This window comes from Anser cygnoides, chromosome 3 (assembly GCF_040182565.1).
Source record: "Anser cygnoides isolate HZ-2024a breed goose chromosome 3, Taihu_goose_T2T_genome, whole genome shotgun sequence".
NCBI lineage: Eukaryota > Metazoa > Chordata > Aves > Anseriformes > Anatidae > Anser > Anser cygnoides.
The window spans coordinates 85,591,766-85,618,778 of record NC_089875.1 but is presented as its reverse complement, the minus strand read 5'-3'; the positions used below and the strand labels follow the sequence as shown (position 1 = coordinate 85,618,778).

At 37.9% G+C, this 27,013-nt stretch overlaps 1 protein-coding gene across 10 annotated transcripts in view; it reads left to right on the top strand.

The window, feature by feature from the left end:
• The first annotated feature begins 947 nt into the window (after positions 1 to 947).
• Positions 948 to 27,013, top strand: part of DOP1A (DOP1 leucine zipper like protein A) — a 63,300-nt gene continuing 37,234 nt past the window's right edge. For 5 of the 10 annotated variants that reach the window (XR_010830486.1, XM_066994616.1, XM_066994613.1 and 2 more), the window contains exons 1-12: positions 948 to 1,059; positions 10,849 to 11,040; positions 12,299 to 12,480; positions 14,671 to 14,841; positions 16,374 to 16,563; positions 17,105 to 17,203; positions 18,270 to 18,369; positions 20,749 to 20,858; positions 22,707 to 22,815; positions 24,383 to 24,503; positions 25,226 to 25,345; positions 26,666 to 26,780. Coding sequence is in view for 9 of the 10 variants with exons in the window: in XM_066994616.1 (XP_066850717.1) it covers positions 10,903 to 11,040; positions 12,299 to 12,480; positions 14,671 to 14,841; positions 16,374 to 16,563; positions 17,105 to 17,203; positions 18,270 to 18,369; positions 20,749 to 20,858; positions 22,707 to 22,815; positions 24,383 to 24,503; positions 25,226 to 25,345; positions 26,666 to 26,780 (1,455 nt within the window). In the remaining variant the exon portion in view is untranslated. Of the gene's footprint in view, positions 1,060 to 1,112; positions 1,255 to 2,267; positions 2,346 to 7,021; positions 7,079 to 10,848; positions 11,041 to 12,298; positions 12,481 to 14,670; positions 14,842 to 16,373; positions 16,564 to 17,104; positions 17,204 to 18,269; positions 18,370 to 20,748; positions 20,859 to 22,706; positions 22,816 to 24,382; positions 24,504 to 25,225; positions 25,346 to 26,665; positions 26,781 to 27,013 lie in introns of those variants that run through there. The other 5 variants (XM_066994615.1, XM_066994612.1, XM_048079866.2 and 2 more) reach the window with 4 other exon arrangements.

Here is a 27,013-nt window from a genome sequence, read left to right as displayed (position 1 = left end):
TTGTACGGCATTGTAATGAAAAGCACATCAATACACACTGTTTTAGTTGGAAGTGTGACACCTGTAGTGGTAGTCAATGTCTCACAAAAACCAGTGGGAACTGCCAGCTTCTAAACGTGAAGTTGTGAAATACTGAATCCTTAATAGTAGGATTTAGGAATTTAGGAATCCTAAATAAACAGTTTAAATGAGAAAGGGAATCCTATCTCCTGTTTATTACCCCAAGCTTGGAGAACAAAATCTGCCTTGTTAGACTGCTGGCTGATAGGATTTGTAACCTACTACCCGGTGATCTATGTCACAAGATTTTCCCCAGGCTTTATTTTAGAAATATTTACTTGTTTTCAGACAAAGCTTGAAAGATTGATTAAGCTGCTCACGTAATACAATTTGTGAGAAACAACCTGCAGCCAACAACACAGGCTCAGGCAAGAGTCTCAGTGAAGCAGCATTTTTATTTGTGATTGTAATGGTGGGTGTCCTGCAAGCGGGAGTGACCAGCAAAAGTATATCATAACCTTATATCCTTATGTATTACCTGATGCTTATATATATCATAACCTTATAAATTACCTGTTGCTTAGTTCCTCCCATATCTTCATTGGCTGAGTACTACGAGTTCACAAACTACTCGACATTTATTACTATACCATAAATGTACAATTTTATTTGACCAACTGCTAATTTTTCCTTTTTTCCCTTCCCTCCCGACTAGAGGACCCGTGATTTTTTGTGTTTTTACTGATTTCGCACTGCTCATCCCGTTTTTCTTAGCTATCCTCCTTATTTCGGGGACAGCGGGACAAACCAGCACCGCTGGGCACAGCCTGCGGACCGAGCCCCCGGCCGAGCGCCACCACCCGACCCGGGCGGCAGCCACGGCCGCCTGTGAGGCGCTCCGCCAGGGGAGCGACCGTTAAACCCACCCCGCAGGCGCGCGCCGGCCTCACGCGGGGCGGGGCGGGGCGGGGCGGGGCGGGGCGCGGTGCACGCCGGGAGCTGGCAGGGCGGCGCGGGGCAGCCGGTGGCGGCGGGGCCGTTCCGGCGCGGGTCGCTCAGGTAACGCGACCCCCCCCCCCCCCCCCCATGCGCCGCCGCCATTTTCTCTTCTCCCCCGGTGCAGCCGGGGCGCCCCTGGGGCCTGGCCGGGCTGGGCTGGGCCGGCAGCGAGCCCCGCCTGAGGGGCAGGTGCGGAGGAGCCCGGTGACAGCGCCGGGTGGGCGAGCCTGAGGCGGCCGGCTCGCCCCCCCGCCGGTGGGTTTCGCAGGGGGCGATGTCCCGTGAGGGGGAGGGCCCGCAGCCGTCCCGCTGTGACCTTGAGGTGTGAGGGCTGCGGGGCCCGGGTGGCCGCTGGAGGGGTACGGGGGGCGTCTGGGCATTTGGAGTAACCAGCAAGGCCTAAAGAGCTTGTCTCCTTAAACACCCTAAAACACGCTGGCTGCAAGCTGCGGGTTTGCTGAGCTTGTTCTGGGGCTGTCACCACTTGTGGCCCTTGCGTTTCCTTGCTGGATAATTAGAATGCCTGTGTCTTCTTTCCAGATGCAGTAGCAGAGCGTTACTGCCCTCGGGTTAGCTGGGTGATGCTGCCTGAATTCTGCAGGGCTGCGAGCTGGTGGGGGGATCTCTTGAAGTAGCAATGTGCTAGATGTTTGCAGGCAGTCAGGGGCTTAGTATAAGGTTGAATATGGTATCTTCTAATTTTGTTGCCAAGCCTCAGTCTGTCTGTATCCATTCTAAATACTTACATTGGCCTAGCTGTCAGATGTGCTTTATTTTTTTTGTTGTTTGAAACATTGGTAACTTTCCACCAAAGAATCTGAATGCAGCACAGTAATATCCTTTCACAGGTCTAATAATAATTTGACGTGTAGTAATAATAATAATAGTAATAATAATAGTAATAATAGTAGCGTGATTATCCAAAATGTACGGTCACCTATAACGTAACATGGATGAACATAACAAGGATGAACGCTGGTTTGGAAAAAGGCAGGATGTCAACCACATAATCCCCGGGTTTGTTTTAATTGAAATTAGAATAGGCACTTTTGGAAACTAAGTAGCCTGGAAGGGAGAGGTGGGGAGGGAGGACTGCATTTCTGACTTACTGAATGTCTCCTGTTCCCAGTTTGTTGGTGGCATCTGTGACAGTAGATACTTAAACAGCATCTGGCAAAAACAAGCTGTCCTGCATCTTCCAATAGGGCTGTGGCTGTACATTCCAGTGCATGGTTATGTTTACAGGGGAGGCCGTGTTTATTTTGCAGCGCTTTTCTTGTGTGAAAATACTGGAATGCTACACTGACCACTAGAAACACTCATCACATGCACGGCAAGCTAAGCTGGTAAGAATGCAGTTTGTCTGGTGCAAGTGGGCATGGATTGTGTTCTGCCATCATTCTCTATCTGAATAAGGGGAAGACACTTCTATGTCTTCATCACTGGCTTTGTTGTCCTGACCAGTGTTACTGCTTGTCCACCTTTATTTTTAGTGTCTTCGTGCTTTAGCTGGGAATGATTGCTTGGGCAGGACTGACTAAAAATAATTATTATTTTTCTCTCTTGTTTTGTTTTGTTTTGTCTTACTTTGGAGCGGTGTTGATATGCAGTGCAGAAGATGACCAAAAAGGGTTATGAAGTGTTGTTTTAAAAAACAGGTGGGGAATAACATGTTTTGGAAATGGTTGAGGAAAAATAGAGACAGAAAAAAGAACTAAGAGATAATAAAAAGAGACAGCGTCTGTTAAATCATGGAATGGAAAAATAGAACTTTATACAGTAGAATTTATTTGTATGCACTTAAGTTGCCTTTAAGATGAATAATCACGTTTCCTGAACTTGTAGCTGATAATCAGTTAAGGGATAAATAAAAACAAATAGAAATATGTTTCATCTCATTCTCCCCAAGCTCTCAGAGAGAAACAGTGCAGGATCAAGCATTTTTTCCCCACTGTCTGAAACAAGAAGAGAAAAGATAGCACCAAAGCTACTAAGGAGGTGAATTTGCTAGTCAATGCAATGTTATTTTTGTAGATTTTATTTTAATTATTTATATATGCAATGTTAATTCTTTTTCTGTGGTAAGTGCTTCATCATTACAGAGATTTCAGAATATCTACATAGTTGACAGTGCATAATTGGAGGCATTGATAGGTTTTTCCCTTAGTAACATTTTCTGTAAACAAAGGAAAGAGATCAGAAACTTGAATATAAACATTAAAAAATAATTAAAACCAAGGAATGTGTTTTGTCTAGTTTGGTTTTTGTTATTTTTAGAAATCAAAGAGAATGTAAACTTATTATTTAGGCCCTTTCTGGCATAAGAAAGGCCCTTTCTACTGATAAGGAGGGTGAGCAAGTTTCGGTCACACAGAGTTTTGTTTCCAGAAGAGTCAGAAGAGGATTCTGCTTTACAAATCCCTCTGTAATCCATCTGCAGAACATGTGAAATCAGACACATTGCAAAATATTACCACAATCTAGATAGCGTGCAGGCATAAATATGGCATATGACGCTAGTTCAGAATTTAAATGAGTATGAAACGATAAAAATCCGTTGAAATGAGTGAATGAGTAATATCTTAAGACCTCAGGTTATATGAAAAAGGAGGTTGGACAAAATGTTACCCAAATAAAGCATTGATAAGATTATGTATGGAGAACTTCTGACAAACATTTCTGTGAACGCTGAAAACAAGTCTCAGGGTTGTTTGGAGACAGGACGTTAAATTCATTGGAGGGTATGCATTAGAATAACAGGTGTGGTTGTGTAAAAGGTTTGTTTAAATCTTCAATTTTAACATTATTATTGTGAGCAAAGAATCAATGAATGAATTATCAGGCTTTTTTTTTTTAAGCAATGCTTATCTTTCTGAGGTGGAGAGTACGGGTACACAATGTAAGACAATGAAACTTATGTAGTCCTTTCTTGTTTTCCAGGCCGGAAAGTATCCGGAAGTTGGCAAACTCTTCTTTAAAGCAAAGCATAGTGCAAATCTAGGTTTAAACATAGTCATACTGGTTTGAGTTGTTTGTTATTGTTAAGGTTGCTATGGGTTTGGTTTTTTTTTAACTTCATTACTTTATTATTTGGTTTTATTAGTTTGTTGAAAGTAAAAAATATTCAAGATAGAAAAAGAATGCCTCAAGATAAGTCTCTGCTCAGTAAATACTTGGAAGAGATCAGAAGAGGAGAGCTGGCTAGTTAAAAAGTAATTCTTTCCAAAGAGGGCATAGTGACCATTTGAAAGAATGAAGCTGAAACGTAAAATAAATTGATTTTTGCTTTTAGGAACCTTTTCTTTTTCCCATGTTCAGACCCCTGGAGAGAAGGTAACTCTTTCAAACATTGCGCAGCAGGGAGAGCCCAAAGGTGCTGCAGGGAGAGGTGGTGAGGGAGCTGCAGCAGGTGTGCAGTTGCACACACACTGGAGCATGCACATCTTCCTGCCCATCTCTGCAACCCGCCGCATCAGTGTGGTTACCACGGGTTTAGCTAAGTCAGATAAATACCTGCCGTATTCTGGTTTAAGTAATGCAAGCAGCCTACTTTCTAATACGCAGCCTCATGATCTTTTTATGAAGGTGCGGAAATTGCCCGCTGTGCAGCGCTGTCGGTTGGTTTGTGGATAGCAGAGAGAGGCCCTGCTGCTGCAGCGGGTAGGCCCAGCCATGCCAGCCTGGCAGCGGCTTGTTCTGGTGCAGGGACCAGCGGGTGATGTGCTACAGGCGGTGTCACGCTTTGCTTCTCAGTAAGGGTTTCATGTTGCCGTTTGCTTTGGCATTGTCGCAGCGTCTGGTTGACTCCAGGAGGTTGCATCTCATTTAAATCTATCAATAAATCTGAAATGTTATGTTCTGTCTTCAGAATTGTTCTGAAGACAATTGTTCAGCCTGGGGATTTACTCTGTTATAGAAGACTATCAGAATGCCTTTACCTATATTGCTTATGCTTCTTTTACAGATGCTTTGCTGTTACAATTCAAATTGGTTATAGAGGAGGTAGCTCTGTGAGCTGAGATGAAATGAAACATAAGGAGGAAAACCCTATGCAAAAATGCTAAAACAGGTTAAATTCTGAGTGTTTTGTTCTCCTTTCCTTCAAATGTGGAGTTGAGTGAGAGGGAAATACTGTCTGGTTCTAGATTTCCTTAAATAATAAATAGAGAAGCCAGTTACTAAGAAGACTTGCTGTATATTCCTTTACAATTTTTAAGCTTGTTACTTATTACTCTTTATGAGCTCATATCTGGTGTAACTCAGACTCTGGAATACCATAAAGAGCAATAACAGGGAGATTATTTTGCATATCTTAGGTATTTCCATCAGACTATGCTCCCTGGTAAATTGAGAGTCTTCAGTCTAGTTGTCTGTCCTCTGTGACTTCCCATATAGCCAAAAAACGAAAAAGGTGTTCTTAGTGTATTCCTATACACAGTTTGTTTTTGGAGGTAGTAATAAGTGTGTTTTATAGATTCTGAAGCCAGGAGGGAGCACATCCATTTAGGTATCTAACCTCATCTTTGTAGTGCAGGCCATACACGTTTTCTCATTTAATTCTTGTTTGAATGAGAATCAGTCTCTCTCAGAAAAACATCTTGTGCTTTAGAAGTTTAGAAGGTGCCAATATGGATAATGCACAGATTGGTATGCTGACTGAGATGAATTATGACATGAAAAGGAATAGGAACACCTGACTTGGTGGCATTTTTCTGTGGAAAAATAGTTGTTCCCACTTGTGAATTTTGACTTGAAAGAAAAGTGTATGGGGAAGTTATTAATCACAATATTAAATTTTACTGAGTGCTCTGCAGTCCTGCAGGAAAATGATGAGATCAGGGATACTTACAGTTAAATATACGTCGTGTCTGTATGTTTCTTTATTTAGGTAATGTCTTTTTTACATCTTTCTTTACTGTACTGAATAGCTATAGGCCAAAATAACAAGCCCAAACTGTTCTTCAGAAGATATTAGCGATGCCTCTTTGACAGATTCTGAATGTAAAAGGATTCTGTAGAAAGTCATTTTAGAAACAATACATTAAGTGGTCATAATTGGAAAATCTTTGTATTTGTTGGTAGAAGAGGATATGTATTTCCAACACATGATTTTTGTATTAAGACACTAGCCTGGAATTTACAGTATTTTGCTCTTCATGCTTTTAATGTTTCTGAGGAGAAGCAAAGTATAATGAGTTACCACATAAAAAGACTTCTGTTTTCTGTGTGTTCAAATCTGTGTTTGTATTAAGTCTATTTAAATAAAAATGTGCTTCTGCAGTTGGCAGCTTGGTATGTGGGCACTGTACACAGCTTAAAAACAAACAGCTCGGTACTGTGAAATCTGAAATTTTTCTCATCTGTTTTTTAATTATCTGGTATTTTTGTACTATGTGTCCCGTAGTCATACTTGAATCACTAAATAATTTTAGCAATAAACCTTGACATGTTAAAGAGCTAAAACTCTGCAGAGTTCAAAGGGAGCAAGTTTGCAAGGTAAAGTCCTTAAGGTACCTGGGACAAATCTTGGGAATTCTTAAAGTGAAATAATATAAGCACATTTGTGCTCCACAGTAAGCAGCACCTTGGCCCGTATTTCAGGTTGGTGTGAGGCAGACAATTGTATCAGTTCTGTGAGGCTTGAAAAATGTAACAATGGAACAGCAGCAAGTCAAACTTGTAGAGGAGCTTTGGGGTACAGAAGGTGCTGGAGAATTTATCACAAGATTATAAAACTTCCCAACTACTCATAAAGTTGAGGCAGGATCTAGATGAAAGCTACTTATCCTGAATGTGTTGATGAAAACTGCAGCTTCAATGTAGTTTCTTCAGCTTCAGCCGAAAGTGTTTAGACCATCTTAAACAGATTAATAGTTTGTGTCAATGCGAGACAGAAGGCTCTTAAGCATGTGAGTTTGGGAAGGAAGAGCATTTGCTGTGGAAAATACAGCTGTAGAAACAGCATCTTAACATGACTTGGGAAAGCCAGTACTGCCTTAATAACAAAGGGAATTGTTCGCAGGGCTGCTCTGTGAACACGTTGTACACAACCCAAGGAAAAGGAGATCCACAGGCCCAGGTAATTGCTTTCCTTGTTAAAGGCATACCATAAGATTCTGAGCATCCAGATGTGTCCAGAATTGCTTGGTCTGTCTTGTTGTTAGGCTTTTCAATCCCCTTGAGAAGTAAAAGGTACTAAGTGTCAAGACCTACTTCTGCAGTCACTTGTGATTTAAATATGAATTTATCAAGCTGAAAGTGCATAGCATTTCTTAGATAGCATAAATATTCTTCATTGATAATAAACCTTCTGCGCTGATACCCTCGTTCCCTTTTTGTCACCCATTTAAAAAGAGACGTGGTCATTGAACAGGTTGAGGGTTATCCGTGCCCTGACTGGCTCTCCAGAAGACTGGGTGAGCCTTCAGTCTGGGCAGCTTGCCTCTTTCTCTTCAGGTATGCCAAAAGGGGAAAAGACAACAAAAGCAAAGAATGCTGCCTTTCATCCCTTCTTTTTAAAGGCAAAATAAATAATAATAATAAAAAAAAAATATTCCATGGAAAGTTGACCCTTGTGCTAAATCGTGACTGTGAAATGGTAGGATAAATGATTTATCCTTTGGGCTGTTGATGGTGTGGCAGAAACTCCAATTTTTGTAAGAAGGTTTTAATCTACCAAATTTTATTATTTATCTGATTACCAAAGTAGCACACCCAGAAAGAATAAGACTGGGTGTGATATTTACAAGGAGATAATCATTAATAAGCTTGAACTCCGTTTTGAGATAACGGTACTGTAAAATTAAATGTTGTTAAATCTGTAGTTTCACTATAAATGAAGAGAAAAGCAAAGTAATGGTAAGAATACATGATAGGAACAAGAAAAGATTAACAACTACATTTTGGAATATCTTCAGACTAAACAAAAAGGAAACCTGGTAGGACAACCATATTTTTATGTATTAGGGCTAATAAAGGTAGGCGTTCCTGTAGTTTTAATGATCTTAGAATAAAAATGGTGCCAGGTTTATCATAATAATACATATTTACTTATATTTTGCAGTATTAAATAAATATTATCTCCTCTGCATTCCTGTCTTACTATAGCCACCGATATGGTTTGGATAGTTTAAAATAGAGGCTCTTCATTGTGGAAAAAATATGCAAGAAATTCATTCTTTCACTATAACTTCAAACTTCATAAAACAAATTTATTTTAGAAAGAAAGATGAGACTATAACCATAGAGTATTAAGAAAATGTATTTTTTCTTCTCTCTATAAAACTTCATAATGGTTAAACTCACTGACAACATGTGGATAAATGCAAATATCAATTAAAAGACTAGAGTAACTTCGTTAGTGTCAACTGGTTGGCAAAAAGCTGGTGTCTAAAGATATAGGTTATTCAGTTAGGGTTTTTTGTTTGTTTGTTTTAAAATAGGAAGAGAATATTCTGATCAGTTAGTAGGACTGTCCTTTTTAACCCTGTGTTCCTGCTGTTTTTGTCTAACCTTTGATAATCTTGAATCAGTCCAAACTCTTGGATCTCAGATTTTTCAGGTACTTCAGGAATACAGAGCCCAGTCTCCCACACAGCCGCAAGTGGCTGCATTTATGCTTTCACTGAATAAAAAAGGATGCTGATGTTTTCTTGACTCAAAAAGCATTATACGATGTGTCGAGTACTTCCTCCATTCTTTGCGCCTGGAAAAATGAGAATTGTGTTGCTTTTGTATGTTGCTCCTTTCTTCTTTTTTAGTGTTAATATTTTATCTTATGTTTGGAGATCAGACGCTGGAGGTTGTGCAACAGCCTCTTTGAGATACCCCCTGGTATTCTATAGCCTTTTCAAAGCAAAAGCCATCTCTCTCTGGCCTTAATCCAAAGAAAATATGGTTATTATAAAATGAAACCATATGGAATAAACTTTTAAGTGAAAAGCGCTGTCTAAGTCCTTTATGCTGGTGAGGTATCATGACAACTATTCGTTTGGCACTCAGAATATATTTTTAAGTAATACTTTCCATTTCTGTTCTGCCTTGGAGACAATCTGTCATTATTAGCCTGCCATCAGAATCAGAAGTGCAAAAGGTCGGTAACTACAGACCTTTTTATTCACTCTATGCTCTTTATTCACTGCTATACGAGGTCTTCTTCCTTTTGTCTGTAACTCTACACTTATTTTCTTGTTCTTTTTGCAATTTCCCTTGTCACGCTGAGACATGAGCAGTATGAGGAGTAAGACTGCGATAAGGATAAAGAAATAATGTGGAACTTTGGTTGTTCTGGAAGAGAAAAAATCAATGTGATGAGGGCAGAAGAGAGAGACCTGTCTGGTACCTTGCACATGCCTTGCGTGGAAGGCTGTGGGCTGAGATGCATCTCAAAACAGTACCAGTGTAGCTGGTATGGTCTGGGGTAGTTCTAAGAACAAGGAAGTGTGTTTATTACGTGAAACAATACAAAATGAGTTTCTAGTCTTTTTCGAGTTGTGCCAAACAGTAAACTTTTTCCTTAGCAGAGTTTAAAGATAAGCGTTTTATTATCTCCACCAACAGTAGGACCACCAGAAATCAGAATGTCACTTTTTATTTCTGTTAGTGTTTCTGCTGTAATCTTTCATAGACGCCTTTCATTTCAGGCGTTCCCACTATTTTGTCATATTGCTGCTCACTGGGAGTAGGGGCCAATGAGGCATATTTTCCAGTCATGCTGGAAGGTCTCACTGAAGCTGCTGTTTTCAGCATGATTTCTATTTATCGTGCCTGGTAGGCAGCCTAGCGAGTGCAGTTTCTTTATTGTTATACCTGTTTCACGGTTTGTTGTTAGAGGTTTCTCTTCTTCTTTTTGTCTACCATGCTTCAGCCTGCGATTACACACCATTTTCTTCCCACTTTCCTTTAATAAAGACAGGAGAGCTGCATTTGTTGAGAGTGAAATCTTTTCGAAAGCTGAATATCAGAATTCCCAAAAGGCTCCAATTAAAAGGGACATAAAAGCCTCTTTTCATAGACATGCTACAATAGAATTTCCCATTATGGGTTGTAGGTACTTGGGGCTGAAGTAGCTTTGAAAGGGTGGTTGTGGGGGGTATATATATATATATATATTGTTTGGGTGGAAAAAAAAATAAAAAGGGGGTTGAATTTCATGAAATAAATAATTTATGCCCTATATGTATGAGGTGTTGTTTCTCAAACTAGGACATTTTCATTACTTGGTGTGAACTACTGTGGGATGAGAATATAGAGAGCAAATTGTGAAAGCCTCTGATTACAGAGCACCACTGATGTCATACTTTTTGTATGTGTGGATGATACTGATTTAAACAAAACAAACACAAAATAGTTGTATTGCTGAGTTAAAATACCAGCTCTTGTAAAAGTAAGTATTGAGGAATTAAAGTACTTCTCAATAATGTGTGACTATCATGTGTGACCTTCCTTCTTGTCTATCGGGAAGTGATTCTGAAAGATTGGCATCTCTCCTTTTCAGAAGGGCTGATTTGTGGAAAGGTATTTTTTCTGGTGACAGGGAAAAAATCCTCTGTTGCATTGTTTAGAACAAACAGCTTTTTGGGCAGGGGCAAGGCATTAATTTTCCAAGTGTTTTTTTGTTTGTTTGTTTGTTAAGAGGTCTTGATGATAAATATACTCTCTTGGATATGTCACATATTTTTGTGCAATACGTAAGCTTTTGTCTAGGATTTGCTGCAGATAGTCAGATTTTAGTTTGATATTTCTGTAATGCCTCTCATAAGGGAAATGTCTTGTTTTTTCAATGAAATAGTTTTAGTAATATGTCTCTGGAAGCAACGGTGTCTGTTTTTGTTTTTTTATTTTGAACAGGTAATGGTTGTACATGAATTACAAGCTAGTCTCTAGTGGGGACACCGTGGGAGGATGAACACGGAGGAGCTGGAGCTACTGACTGATTCCAAGTACAGAAACTATGTAGCAGCAGTTGACAAAGCGCTGAAGAACTTCGAATATTCCAGTGAATGGGCAGATTTAATATCTGCGCTGGGAAAGCTGAACAAGGTATGCCTGTCAGGTGCCTTTGGAAAAGATTCAGGAACAGACAAAGAGTGCTAGTGTAATAATGTAAAAGGGTAAGGTTCCGTCAGTCTAATATGCTTGGAAATAATTTAAGCTTGAACCGTATGTTGAGTACGTGCAGGGAGCAATAAAATCAAACAACTGCCTTTCTAAGGCTTACAGTAGAATGCTGTCTAATTTTAAGTAAGAGGGAAAGTTGTCCACATAGTAGAAATAAACACAACATCTTTTTATTGATGACATTTACTTTTAATCTCATTTAATTTTATTAAAATAGTATGAAAAATAGAAGCCAGCATAAATATAAATATTTTTATGTAAAGTATGAGTTATAGAATGGGGATCAAATAATTCATTGGCCAGAGAATGCTATTCTGATTCATGCTAACAGTTAATATGTCAAATGTGTAATATCACTGTGATCTTTAATAGCAGTTCACAAATGTTTACAGGTCATGTAAGATCTTGTTCTGATTACTCTGTTGAGTTTGGGATCTCCAGTCAGGGTCATAAAGTTCCGTTCACACACACGTTTTACCAGTGTGAAGCTCTGCAGAATTTCGAATAGAAGGCATTTACATTTTGTCCTTTAAACCTTGTGGAAAATCAAGAAGGGACAGTACTGTTGGCAATGCCAGTGGGATAGTTTCTTTGTGTGAATTTTTCTTAAAAATCATAACAGTTCTTACAACGTGTGTATAGTGTACAAAGTGAGAGGTATAATATTGTGGAAGAAAAATATGAAGACAAATACAAATAAGCGTTCTAGTCTTGAAGTGTTTATACAGTTTCAGACAGTGGTAAACTTCAGTATGTTGCCTCGCTCGTGGAAGTTTTTTAAACTTTGGGTGGTGAATCGTTTGGGAGAACTTTACTAGTCCTCTTTGAGCTACTGGCAATGCATTTCAACAAGTGGAGACAGTAATTTTTGTCCTGAGCTACTGTAGTGTGATTGTGGCATAAAAGGACTGTAGTAAAACAAAGTGAATAAGCTGTGAGTGAGGAGCCTGCGGCAAGTGAAGTTCTGCCTTGGCATTTCCAGCTGTAGCAGGTATACAAGTGGAAAGGCATTGCAAATAAAAAGTTCCAAAGTACATGTTAAAAGGTTTGTTAGTTGTGTTGTAAAACCAGTTGTGTGTCTTGACTGACCGTGTTTGGGAACTCATTTGTAAAATGTGTGTGTGATGTTTAACTTACTTGCTTTGTTCTGTTTCTCTTAATGTGTTGATTTGTTTATCAGGTGCTACAGAACAATGCAAAGTACCAGGTAGTTCCAAAAAAGCTGACTATAGGGAAGCGCTTAGCACAATGCCTTCATCCAGCTCTGCCAGGTGGGGTTCATCGGAAGGCACTTGAAACGTATGAGATCATCTTCAAAATCATCGGGCCCAAGCGCTTGGCCAAAGATCTTTTCCTATACAGGTACAGTAGTTTAAACAACTGTATTCTGAATGCACGGTTGAGATGCTTTTGGTTTCCTGCACCTTATATTAGTAATATTGCTTTGTTATATGGCAAGAATCACAGAATTTCTTTGCTCATGTTACTGATGCTTGTGTAGTACTGTTCTTCTGAGTACTGTATACGAAAAGATATGCAGGTCACCTAATTTTTTTCTGAGGAACAAACTCTCTAGTGCTAGGAAATCTGGAATTCATTATTTCTTTATGGAAACAAAGTTTTGTGCATGGATGTACATAATTGAAGTAATTGAAATGAGAAAGTTTATTTCAATGTATTTACATTTTTCTGTGATTTGAGTGTAGCTTATCACAAGAAATTGTTTCTTCCAAGCAATCAGGGCAACAGAACAGAAAGATTAATTGTTTTTTTTTTTTGTTTTGTTTTGTTTTTTAGCATGATGTGCAGGTGCAAAACTTTTCTTGCCGTCAATCTCTAGAACTGAGCGTAATGAAACCAAAGGATTTGGTTTCAAAGGTTTCAAACCTTGAAAATAAAGTGTAGTGAAAATATGCTGATTCCTAAACCTCCAACAGGTTCATGGGTTGGTGAGGGAGGGCAAGACGTTAAGCTGTTTATTATGCAAGGAATAGAAGGATGTGTGCATATGTGTATACACACAGTTTTTAATCTTTAGCTATCCCTGAAGATTAAAATTTCGTCCATTTGAGAAATCATAGATTTAAAATCGAATTCTGATTACATAGCAAAAATGAATATTAATGCTTGGAAATAAATTGTGTACCTTAACTTGTTATTCTGTCTTGCATTGGCAATACATTTATATATAGTTATTTTTGTGGAGGGAGCGATCTCAGTTGTCTGGTTTTATGTTTTTTTTAAAGATTTTGTGAACTCATAGCTCACATTTTTTTGCCTGCGTGGTAATTCAGTAGCTGCAGCATCTTGCTAACAGTAAGTTCTAGGATAGTGAAAAATGCTACCTTGTGTAATGTAACTAAGAGCCATTGTTGCCAATGCTTGGGAGGAGATGAAGACATTCTGATTACGGCATTATCAGATTCCAGTATTTTTCATGTAAGCAGAATGTGTCTAAGCATCAAATCTTGAAGAATGAGTAGTAGCCTTACAAAGAAAGACTGTGGATAGTGTGCTAGTTATTGAACAAAAAGGCATTTTCTGCAGAAAAAGAAACACCCATTGACAATGGCAAGACAGTGATTCTTGTAGATAAAGGCAAAAATAACTTTTAGAAACAATTCTGCAATTTGCAAAGATTTTCATTTCTCTGTAACATCTGTAAACTTTATATCCAGAATGATTTTTAATAATGGATCTGTATGTATATATTTTAAGACCCTTGTCTCAAAGTTATTTTTTTCAGTTCATTTTTTTCCTCTGTGTGTCAGGAGTATTCTAACTTCAGTCCTCACTGATTCTGAAAACTGCAGTTGTGTTCACACACCATTATTGGTGTTATTTGTCATAATTTGTTACATTTAGTAGCAACAGCAGAAATGATCTTAATATGTAGGATAATCTCCTTTATTTAGCTGATCACATTTGTAACATTCATGAACCTACATTTTCATGGTAAATTCAAAAATATACTCTTTTTCTAATCCTTTAAATATTTCAGTGTAAACAGTGGGCTTATTTTTAGGTTGAGAATCTGTTTCAGACTGAATTTTGAAGTAAATCTTATTGCTACTTAACAGTACAAAAGCCTTAAAAATTTATCTTCAGATTATTTGGTGAAGTAAAAGGTCATTGTTTTTATTTTATTGTAAAAAGTGTTTTTATAAACTACCTCAAAGGTTCCAATCTATTTTTGTTTGTTCTTAATAAATGGAAAGACAATGCATTTTAAAATAGTTTTTCCATTGTGATGTAGTTTGACAAAATTAGAAGCAAGTATGCATGATAAAATGCTAGTTTGATATTTGTGCCATTGGTGAAAGGCACGTTCATTTCAGGGCCTTTGGTGCTTTACCGTTACAGCTCATGATATTAATCTGTCAATCTGGGATGCAATTGTACAGCATGGTGGTCTGCGTCAGTGCTAAATTCTGGGATGAAAAGCCTGACATTTAGAACTGCATTGGGCATATCTGCAACGGTTTTATGATATAAATGAAACTGTCTCATGTGAGCAGCTTCCTAAAAGAGGTAAATTTCATTTTTCCACAGTTCCGGGCTATTTCCACTCCTTGCCAATGCCGCTATGTCTGTCAAGCCAACATTATTGAGTCTGTATGAGATTTATTACCTCCCTTTGGGGAAAACATTGAAACCAGGTCTGCAAGGACTGTTAACTGGGATTCTGCCTGGTTTAGAGGAGGGGTCAGAGTACTATGAAAGGTAAGGATACATATGTTAATAAAGCAATAGACTAATTATTTTTTCCTGCAACATTTCATTACATACTTATTTATGGATTTTTTTAAAGATAAATGATACTAATTTAATTCAGTCATATTAATTGCAACTGAACATTTATGGTGGAAGATTCCAAACAATAATTATGGTAAATTAACTGTTAGTTGTTCCTGATACTGAAAGGGAATTTACAGTAAGTAAACTTAGCGTTATAATTCAGTTATGGAGGTATATGGCATGTTAGGAACCACTTCAATCAGGAAGCACTTCTTTACTGTGCAGGTCGTGGAGAACTGGTACAGGTTGCCCAGAGAGGTGGTGGAGTCTTCCTCGTTGGAGACCTTCAAAAGCTACCTGCACGTGGTCCTGGGCAACGTGCTCTGGGTGGCCCTGCTTGAGCAGGGAGGCTGAGCCAGATGACCTCCAGAGGGCCCTTCCAGCCTCAGCCATTCCGGGATTATGTGAACATTCTGCTTATTTCTTTTCATGGGTTGTCGCTGAAATTATATTTGCTGTATTAGTTATGGTTTAAGATACACGGACCAAGCTTCCATCATTAAGATGTGTCTGTTACCGTATCTAAGTTATAATTAAGCCACCTATGTGAGAGACAGGCAGCAATGATCCACCAATCTGTATGGATTATTAATATGTTTCTAGCAGAGTGGCCTAGGAGGTAACAGCTCTTCTTACACTGACTGGGGCTAAGGCTTGCTGGTTATCTTGATCATAGTAGCTGGGGCATTGGTGTGGATTCTTAACATACTAATGGTTGAAGTTACACTCCACAACTTTGAGGTTTTGGAATTGATCACGTGTTTACATATTCTTGATATTTCCATAGAATATTGCTTGGAACTTCAGAAGCTAGAATTTTACAACTTGTATGTGAAGAGCAGTTTAACTGTACCTCTTCCATTTCTTTGTAGTCAGATACAGCATAGTTGGCATACCAACTACAGTGGACAAGGGCTACTTCTTTGCTGTGCAGTTTCCATCACCCTCCAAGGGCTGCTCAGCTTGCCTCTCAGGGCCTGTCGTACTGTGTGGAGGTGCTGCCTATGAGTGGGGGAGAAGTGAGGGCAGTGAAAGCGATTGCTCTTGCTCAAACAATTGTTATGCCTTGTTATTGCCAGAAGTGCCTGGTGCAAGGCATCAGTGGGCGAAAGCTGTTTCCTTCATTCTTTTCTTCAGTAGCTGTGCTTTCCTGCTTTCTGTCTCTCAGCCAACAGTTGGCTTCAAGTAGCAGATGAAAAAGTTATTTGGCCCATTGAACATAAAAAGTATGTAAGGTGAAGCTGTGGGCACACAGAAGTGCTCTGTAAGCCAGGCTTGCTAGCTGGATCACTGTGTTCAGGCTGCATTAAGAGGTTCAGGATCAGGGCTTCTCTTAGCCACTCAAAATCAAATGTTGATCTTCCCGTAAGGCTTGATTATTAATTTATTAGAATTAGGGGTGAAGGCAAGGACTGTGATGCATGACCTAATTCAGCTGACTTGGTTTTATTCTGCAGAACAAACACGCTGTTGGAGAAGGTTGCCTCAGCTGTGGACCAGTCAGCGTTCTATAGTGCTCTCTGGGGTAGTCTGCTCACAAGCCCTGCAGTTCGCCTGCCTGGAATCACTTATGTCCTCTCCCATCTCAACAGGAAGCTTTCAATGGAAGATCAACTCTATATAATTGGCAGTGACATTGAATTAATGGTAATGTTTTACTGACAGCGGTAACGTTGGTGTTAGACTTATTTATATAATAATCTGCTTCCAGAGGGGTTTAGATAACTTCCATATCCTTGAATGTAGCCTTTGGAAATAAAAAATGGACATTAATTTGTTACACCTCCAGTTAAACTGATTTTTTTTTTTTTTTGAGTATGATGAAAGTGTCACAAAGCTGAGTTAGTGTTTCAGACCTGCTTAGGTTTGGTATAAAACTTTATCTCCATTCGTGACTTCATTTTTTTGAAAAATATTGTCTTACATTTAATATATTGTTATTTAAAGAAAGCAAAAGCTCAATATTTATACTTATATAGTTCAGGGAACCTGCTGATTATGTTTCTTCAGTGGTAAAATAACTATGTCTTCCTGTTTTATTTAATTATTCAAAATTCTAAAATAACTTTGTTTCATACATTTCACCATACTTATAAGCAACTGTTCTTATTTTGAGTGTTCAGTTTTATCTACCTACTCAAAAAAGATAGAGCAAATAATTTATTTTTTGGTCCTGCTGTTACTTCAGGTGGAAGCAGTAAGCACGTCAGTGCAGGATACCAGTGTCTTAGTACAAAGGAGCACATTGGACCTTATCCTTTTTTGTTTTCCATTCCATATGAGCCAGGTAGGTTATTAATATAAGAGATACTAATGGGCAAACTCTTAAAGGTACTCTGCTTCTTAATCAGTAGCAGTATTTATGCAGTGTTTATTAGTGATTTTTCTCCAAGTTTGAAGAGTCATCTGTAAGAGATTCTCTTACAAGTTTGGCTCTTCGCATGTCATGATCCTCTACCCTTGTTCTTTCTAACTCCGTGTGTTAACTTCCACTTACGCATACCCAAACCCCAATATACAATATTAGGTCTAATCTCTGCAGAAGCTTTTAATTTGCTCTGATTTGATTTGAAAGCAAGTCATCTGTTTATGTGCAAATGTCCGATTCTTGGCATTCAAAAGCAGTGAAAGCTAATCCTTTTACCATAAGTGCTTCAGAACATGAAAGAATTAAAAAATAATTATGGGTTTTGGGTCAGCCCAGTGGAGCTGGAGTAATGGGAGATAAGACTTAGACACTGTAAGGTCTACTTTTTATTTCTTTATTTTTTTTAATGTATATACACAAAATTCTCACTTTGTTAGAAATTATGGAAAACCTGCACTTTCCTGTATAAAGAACTGTGTTTTTTCATGTGGAAGTGGTTTTTTTTCACACTTACCAGTTAGTGTAAGAATATTTTGTGTGTCCCATTTTAGGTGGTAGGATGATGAAATTATCAATACAGATTTTGTTTTGAATATTAAGACTTATACAAACCTTCAAAACAGTAACAGATGGAAGTTATTTAAAATTCTTTCCTCTGATTTTTTTTTTAACTGGCTTTTAGTTGAATTTGCTTTCAAGGCTTTTGTCTAATAAAGAAAATTAAAGTACCTTGTAAGAAAAACAAGTTGCTAATGAAGTCAAGTATTTTTGCTATTTATGAAGTGTATATATATTTTTATATACTACAGAGTGTTTGTCTAAATAATAATCTTTTTTTTCGGTTTCCTAAAAGCAAGATTGTGTTCTTTTACTTCTCTGAATTCATATATGACTATGAAATTAATGAAGCTTTAATGTACACTAAGCTGCTACCATAGAAGGAGTGTTACTTTTCCTAGTTAAATTGTCTTGTTTCTATCTTCAGGCAACACGTCCAGACATGATCAGAATTTTGTCAGCAGCCCTTCATGTAGTACTGCGCAGGGATATGTCGCTCAATCGAAGGCTTTATGCATGGCTTCTGGGTAGGTTTGCGCTTTGTTTGATTTTTGACTGAAAGTGGAATAGAGATTGTACATTCATTGGCAGTGTTTTGCTATATTGTGGAGAAAGTTGCTTGGAAAAATGAAACGCATAATTTGTGTCACAAGGAAGAAAAGCAATCTGTCTCTCTGGGCATAAATGAAGAATGTCATGCTGAAACTCCTACCTGTTACATAAATTATTTGTATGTTTTGCTATAGCAGCAGGTATGGGCTGCATTCAGGCATGCATAGACACTGAAAGGCAAGTTTTGTCTCCCTAAAACCTTACAAAGGAAAACCAGAGAACAGGCGTTGTAGACCGTGACAGTTGGAGGATAACAGGACAGAAGGGATGAAAATAAAACGGAATGTTAAAGTGTGTTGATATTATATTGGTAGAGGCTTGAGCATGCAAACCTTAACTTTAAGCTTCATTAAATATTTGCGTGGTTGAATTAACAAATCACCGATTATTTTTCATGTCTTCCACAGGCATAAAACATTATTTCAATCCCATTTTGGGGTAAATTGGATTACTGAGAAGACAGACGCTTTTACTACTACCAAATGATAGATTATCATATATTAATACAGGCTTACTCTTCTGTATGAAATCAGTTTGTAATCAGAAAAGGATGAGAGAGAAGAGCAGCTATTTAGAAGACTTTAGTAACTACCTAGGGAATATTTAGAAAATTAGAGAATTTTCTAAATAAATAAAAAAAATACTCTTATTCAGCCTTTTTGTTTTGAGAAAATGAAATCTGTGGTCACATGTAGCTGGTCTGTTACTCTTGAAAACCACTTTCAGCCCACTTTGAGAGAGAATTCAGGATCTTAGACGTGGGAGTTCCTAAGTGTGTCATAGAAACCAGAGACTGAATGGAGGGAAATGTTTTCTTTTCTGGAGGGAAGACACTTATGCTCTGCTCTTACCTTTTTTGTTTAGTTTCTTATCTCAACAGCAAATACAAATGTACTACTCAGGCTAACCAGAACCCTTCCCAGCAGCTGTAGTATCTTTCCTAGCAGACAGATAAAACATCAGAGCCAGGTAGCTTGTGGGTGAATGGGGAAAATAAGTAGCCAGGGGACATGAGGGAGAGAACTGAAGATACTAAGGATGAAGTAAGCAACACTATTTTTCATGAGGGAATTGGTTTTGTTGTTGTAGAAGCTGCAGGGATTTAAAGGATTAACATGAAAAAATCTGGGCTGCTTTAGTTTTGCTGTTTTTTTCTGCAAAACTACATAGATTCGTTGTTTTTAGTACTGCATATTAAATTCACACAACTTCTTGCCAGATGGATGTCATCCATTAGATGATTAGATATATCAACTTCAGCAAAAATCTTTTCATGCTTTAATCATTTTGCAAGACCCTGACTTGCAAATTATTCATTTTTTAAAGAAAGTGAAATGCACTGTCACGCTGCATGCCTACATTTTCCAATTTAGCTAAGTTTGGGGGGATTAGATATGTCTTCTGCTGTCATTGAAAAAGATATTTCATGCTTTTAAAATCACTTTTTTCTTGGTTGTGGAAGCTCCTACAGCCATTGCATGAGTGAGGTTCCCACTGAAAGATACTGGAACTTCAGAAAATAGTTTCATAATGACTATTCCTGGTCTTGTTCTGCGAATAGTTAGTGCCTCCATTAAATACATTTTCAGAGAGACTTATTGGCATTTTGGCTTTTTCTTTTTACACTATGCTGCTTTTATATTACCATGGTATCCTACTGCTAGCATGTAGTGTATGTGTAGGGGAGCCAGTTATGTTTGAAGACTCTCTGAAGTCTGATGTTCTGCATGGATTATTTGACTCTGGTGTTAGCTATTCCTTCCTATTGTTTTATAGCTGGGAGTGGTCTTAGTAACATTTTCTAGGCATAAAAATGACATTCCATCTCTGTGAATTCTGGTTATCTTAACCATTGATAACAGTGGTTGTTTTAGGTTGCTGCTGAGCAGATTTCTCAGACTTTCCTTTTTTTTTCTTCTTTTGTCAAATCAATTGTGTGTCCTCGTTATATTATTATTGACGTATTCTTATGGGACATAGTCCTAGAGTGTCTTCTTAAAACTATAAAGTTTGTGCTGTGGTATTGAACACTTGTTTCTTTTCTGCAAGAAGTAATTTGATTAGTAGTGTTGAATAAAGTTAAACTTTGTAATTTGTGTGCAAACTGCTTGTATGGAAGTATCACTCAGTTTCCTTTATTAAACTCTCTCTAAAATCATCTTTCTCTTGCCAACACTACTTGGACATCATCTTGGTAAGTTACCAGTGCTAATGTGTTAATTTGTAACTTAAAGAAGTTGATAAAATATTCTATTAAGAGACAAATATTTGCCTTCTCTTTTGTTCGCTTGAAGGTTTTGATAACAATGGTGCCCTTATAGGACCCAGAAGTACAAGGCACAGCAATCCCGAGGAGCATGCCACTTACTATTTCAATACCTTCTCTAAGGAGATGTTAGTCCAGGTAACTATACAATATTCTATTGTGTCATATATCCTCATAAATAGATACTGAGCAAAGTTGCTGTCTTTGTCTTGCGACTTGACATTTCAATGTGACCGTTTAATTTCTGTCTTACTGTGGTATTAAGTCCTACTCTTCTAAAACCTTCTCAATGAAAAATGTAGTAAAGATATGAGACAATAACAATATGATCAGGACATATGTTAGATTTCTGCTTGTCCTATTCTTCCATGAATGCAGCATACATGGAAGGTGCTTGATTATAAGCCCAGCACGCTGAAGCCTTTTCTATCACATAATAGAATTGGAGAGTTTTTTTTCTACTAATGTAGATACAGAAAATTCCTCTGTTTTGGGAACTGGAAAATTGTGATCAGATAGTCTTTATTCAGAAAACCTGTGCAAGAAGGATCTTCTTCCCCTCTAAGGAAGGGGAATGTCTTTTCTACTGTCCGCTGGCAGTCAGGAATAGCCAAGCAACTTGGCTGTCATACTGTTTGACCCTTAAAGCCTTGCTAAGTGTGCTGGGATCACCTTGTCTCAAGAACTGTGCTCCTTCTCTCACAGTAATTAAAGTGTACAGACGTCTTTCAAAATGTTGTGTCTGATCTTGAAATCAGGAAGATGTTTTCTCATTAAGGCCAGTTGATAAGGTCAGGATTTTTCTGATATTCAGATAAATTGCAGTACTATGTATGGGAATTAGAGTGGGGATTCCAAGATTAGTAGCTGACAAGAATATTTAGCTTCCTGCTACTTGAAGCTGGATATCCAGCAGAGAGCTAGCACTTCTCAGTTTTATCTGAAGTTAATGAGAACTGCTGATTTAGTGATGAGGAAGAGAACTGAATTCTCATAAAGCAAGGAACTTGCTGGCCCTCTTTACCCTTTTCTTGCCTCTTCTGCTTCCCAGGGCAGATGATGAATACAAACCTTGAGGAGAGGTTTGGATGAGATGCAGTTTCACCCATACCATCTATACAAAATGTAGTCATCTTTTACCATCCTTTAGGCACTTGTTCTGGTTGTCCTTTTAAATCTGCCCATCTGTGTGTCTTAAGGTCATTAAAGTTTTTCTGTCTGAAAAGACTAATGGCAGTGTAAAGTTGAAACAGTCCATTTATTTTTTATTTATTTATTTATTCTTAAGCATACAACTACTGTTACACTAGAATGGAGAATGGCTGTTTTTGACAATGGGATGATCTATTTGTTTTTTGTCTTAAAATACTTTAAGAGCATTAAAAGCAATGGTTTGGTCTAGAAGACCAAATATATATATTTTATATTGTTCTGTTCTGCCTTCTTCTCTAGTAGTCTCTCAATGAATTGTACTTGTTGAGACAAATTATTGATAGTTCTGACCTTCTAAAGACATGTTAAAGTACCGAAGACTTTCCTTTCAGGATGCTGGCTGATACCACCTGAGTTGTAGCAGATATAAAAGTGGTCTGCCACGTAGGTGGGCATAGTATATGCTAGATGGACAGATTATTATTTATTCAGTCCTTAAATTCTGCATGCCTTACCTTCTCAAACAATTTCTTCATTACTTTTTGTCTTCTTTTTTATTCTCAAGATTGGTATCTATTTACAGTGTGTTACTGGGCATTCTCTATTTCCTTTTGTATTTTAGTATGTACCTATTAATATTTCTGTGGATCAGGATTTGATCTTACAGGCAAAGCTGAGAGAATAGTTAAGTTTGGAGAGAATGAGCTGCACTGAGATAATGCTTTCCACTACTGAGAATTTTCCCTTTATAAGCAGCCTTTATTGTATCTTTCTTTCAAAAGCTGTTTTCTGGTGTTCTTTTTCTTTTTCCTGTTATGCTCTTGCTCTTTGTAGGCCATGGTTGGAATATTACAAGTTAATGGACATGGAGAAGAAAGCACATTAATGCAAGACTTAAAGCCTTTTCGAATTCTTATCAGTTTGCTGGATAAGCCTGAACTGGGTAATTGTCATATTACTACTTCTATTCTTTATTTTGTCTCACATGGTTTGCTTAACTGATTTTTTCTTTTGTTGGTCAGATTGAAAAAAGCTTTCTTCTTAATGGCAGTGCTAGTACTGTCAGGTTACTGGATTTCTGGATTTTTCCAAGCTAATAATTTTATGTAGTTGTTAGATTTACCTTCATCCAACTGCAATTTCTTCTACTTTCACCACATGAAATAGGAAATTAAAGTCATAGGCAGAAATGACTGCATGTTGAAAGAAATGGTAATAGGATCTTTCTCATTTCTTTAATTGAACAGTGAATTTACAGTTTCGAATCTCAGATGTTGCTTTTGGGAATAATCTCATTCTGCTAATATGCACATAGAGTTCAGATGTATTAGCAACAAAACAATTATTGTATTTCATTATTATCAGTAAGAAAGCAAGTAATTTGCTGTTTTTTCATTTTTCCTTTCTGCTCTTTGGAGTGTTAAGATGCAGTTTTTCAGCAGTTCATAAGGGCATGGGACTGAGACAAAAGTGGATTAGGCAAAATATTGACAACAAGTAAGACTTCTTTTCTGTAGTAACAGTTTGGGAGGTGACTGATGATTAATGAAAGTTTGTATGTCTGTCCAGAGGTTTGGGGGCAGAATAGTAAAAGCATAAAAATACAGCAATTGTAAGAGTACAACTTGAAGTGGTCTTCTTGGTAATTTGTGGTTTTTGGGGGGTCAGTAATGTTTTCAAAGGCAATGTGTGCACATGAATTTTTCTTGAAGTAAGCAAAGCTATGAGGATACTTTGAGCAAACTGACAGAAGAAGCCAGTAGGATTTCAACTTGACTCGGTGACCATACTGAAAGTAATTTGTGAGGCTAGGAGACAGCACCAGAAAACAAAGGGTATTTCCAGCAGGATCACTTTGGGAACTAATCTGAAAGTTGGTTTTGGTTGTTTATTTTTTCGTCTAAAAACTCAGGATTTAGCTCAAATTTGAAGGAGGCACTATTTCAAAAAAAATATCGTGTAGCTTGCATCTGGAATTAAAGAAAACCTATCTCAATTTAAAAGGAAGATGCTCAAAATATTTTATCTTGTATTATTTGCATTTAAATATTTCAGGATATTTTCTGTATGATAACAGTATAAACTAGCTTCTGGGTAGGTATCCTAAAATGGTTGTTTAAAAGCTACCTTTGATTGAGAATCCATGTAGTTACATGTAATAATACCTCGAAGACAGTGTTTTGGCTTGAGCATGGTCCATGCTAATGTGCTTGCCTTGCTTTTCAACTAGATGTGTTTGTATCAAGCCACCATTGTACACATATGGACAGTGTGCTTGTGCTTTAGTATACTCCTAGTTACTGTAATTGCCTGTACGTTTCTGGAATGAAAAAAAAAATCTGAAATTGAGGTAGCTTATGAATTTGAACAAAATGACTTATGGCTTCAGTGACCAAAGCTAGCTTATGATTAATTTCAGGTGTGGACTGTTGTGCTATTATAGCACAACATATATATATATATATATGTGCTATATATACAAGGCTGTCATTGCTGATATTTCTCTTTAGGCCCTGCCATCCTGGAGGATGTATTGATTGAAGTGTTTCGAACATTATATACACAGTGCAAAGCAGAACTGGAGCTTCAGGCAGAGCCTTCTTTCAACAAAGATCACACACAGCTAAGCAGGTAGACAGTGTGTATAATGTATTTTCCATTTGAAAAGAAATGCATCTTTCTGTTGCTGAGAGCATGGTGTATCTAGGCCATGACTGTGAAGCCTGCGAGGCTGTGACCTTGTTTTCTTCCTGATACAGGTTCCATTGATATTAATTGCAACTTCTGTGTTCACTGCAAAGGTCTGCAGGGCTCTAGGTGTTGGTTTTTTTTTTTTTTTTTTTAACATTTAGAATGCAATCGACATTTTTTATCCATGACAAAATTGCGTGTTTGATACAGCTAAGTTCAGTATTTTGATGGTATAGATTAGTTGTGGCATTCTTTACATCTGTGTTTTTCCCACTTCTCTGCCCCTCACCACCCCCCGGGAAAAAAAAAAAATGTGTAGGCTGATGAGCTTTCTTGTAGAAAAAAGTTGAAGATAGAGAGAAGTGTTAAAAGTATTTTAAGATTTGTGCTGAATACCTTAAAATACAGAGGAGAAAAGTTCAAAGCAGGGAGGGAACAACTAAGCAACTATAGGAATGATCCTGAGAAAACAGACAGGAAACCTGGGAGCCATACAGAGACACTGGTGTGCACAGCCTGCCCTACACCTAGTCCTAGAGCAACAACCGTAGGGATGGGGGGAAGGTGTTTTGTCAGTGGTGACTGGCAGCAGGTAAACTTGGTGTAGTTACGTAACTTAGAAGTGAAGTCTAAAAATTTAAAATGTGTGTTTTTTCTTTTAGCAAACTGAGAGAAAACAAGAAAACAGCAGAATTGATTAAAACTGCCAATCTTCTATTTAATTCCTTTGAGCCTTATTACATGTGGGATTATATTGCTCGTTGGTTTGAAGAATGTTGTAGGTAGGTTATAATGCTCTGTATTCTTCTGTGTGTTTGTGTTTTGTTTTTTCTTTGCCTTTAAAGAAGTTACCCAGGGCTCTGCAGAGGGATCTGGATAGGCTGGGTAGATGCACCGAGTCCCATTGTACGACATGCAACAAGGCCAAGTGCTGGGTCCTGCACTTAGGTTGTAACAACCCCATGCGGGGTCCAGGCCTGGGGAAGAGTGGCTGCAAAGCTGCCCAGCAGAAAAGGACCTGGGGGTGCTGGTCAGCAGCTGGCTGAACATGAGCCGGCAGCGTGCCCAGGTGTAATTTCTGTTACGTGCAAATTTCTGAGTAGCAGCAGGGAATGTTAGCAAGAATGTGTTACAATTTACACAGAAGGACCGTTGTGACTGAACTATCTACAAAGCAGGATACTAGTTTTAGGAAGAAAGTTGGCTGTTTTAATGAGAGATGGTCACCTGATAGAGGTGTGGGTTGAGTACTTGTTTTAAACGTATATCACAGAGATAATGCTGTTTGTGTTGTTGTTGTTATTTAATCTTTTGATAATTACTTGCTGTTAATGTTTTAGACTTGTTTTCTGTGATGCTCCTATTTCAAAAAAATCACTTTTTCAGTCCTGGGGATATATATTCATGTGCTCTTCCAAAACCAAGAGAAAAACTTAGCATAATTAACTATTACTGAGAATGTGACACTGCCCTTACCACCACTCCCATGAATGAGCTGGAGAAACAAATTCCTTTGTTCATATCCTTTGTTTATAATATCTTCAGATTGCAATGTGTTTTCAGTGTGTTTGTGTTTATTCAGCAATAGCGCTCATCAAATTTTGAATTCTTGTTGATAATAAAAGAGTGATGGCAGTTGAAGCTGAAGCAGACATTTAGAAGAGCCTATCTTGTTTTTATCTTGCACAGCTTTAAAGCTTCATGGGCCTTTTATTTCATTTTTGGTTATCTTAAATATTTAATGCGTTGGGTATAGATCTCTTCAAAATGACTGCTTCAAGTAGTCCAGGTAGCCCTGTTCCTTTAGTTCTATCATTGGTGCCTGTGCTCATACCAGAAAATACTGCTGGAGTCACAAATGCAATTTTCTTTAGCCTGAATTTCGTTATTTTATGAACGAAGGCTGTTTTACAGGGAAAGGCTGGTTGCATGCTTTCAGAAGAAGCCACAGTGGGGCAAGTGCAGTACTTAACAGAAACAGGAGAGACTCCTTATTTGTTTATAAGAATTCTCCTTCGGGTGTACAGCTTCTTATTAACTTACAGGAATGTGGTCAATGTCATGGGGAAGAGATGTCATGAAACCCTATCTGAATTTTGCAGGAGGACATTACATGCCAGACTTCAAACTGGGCCTGGAGGTGGTAATGAGCAATCTGAGTTACCCCTGACAAATTTCTGCTTGTTAGTAGATTTTTTGTTGGATATAGTGTCTTTGGTAAGAACTGTTTTATTTGCTACTAATCCTGGCATATGGTTTATAGTCCTGGTTTTTTATGGTTTATAGACCTGGTTCATAGTCTACAGAAATATTATACCTACCGTATTAAATTTTCTTACCATAAAGGTTACTGTCATAAATTGGTGGGTAACTTTAAAACAAATTTTGATTTCAGTGTATGATTTTTTGATGAGCTGGTTGGATATTAGCAGACTTATAATGATGCTTAC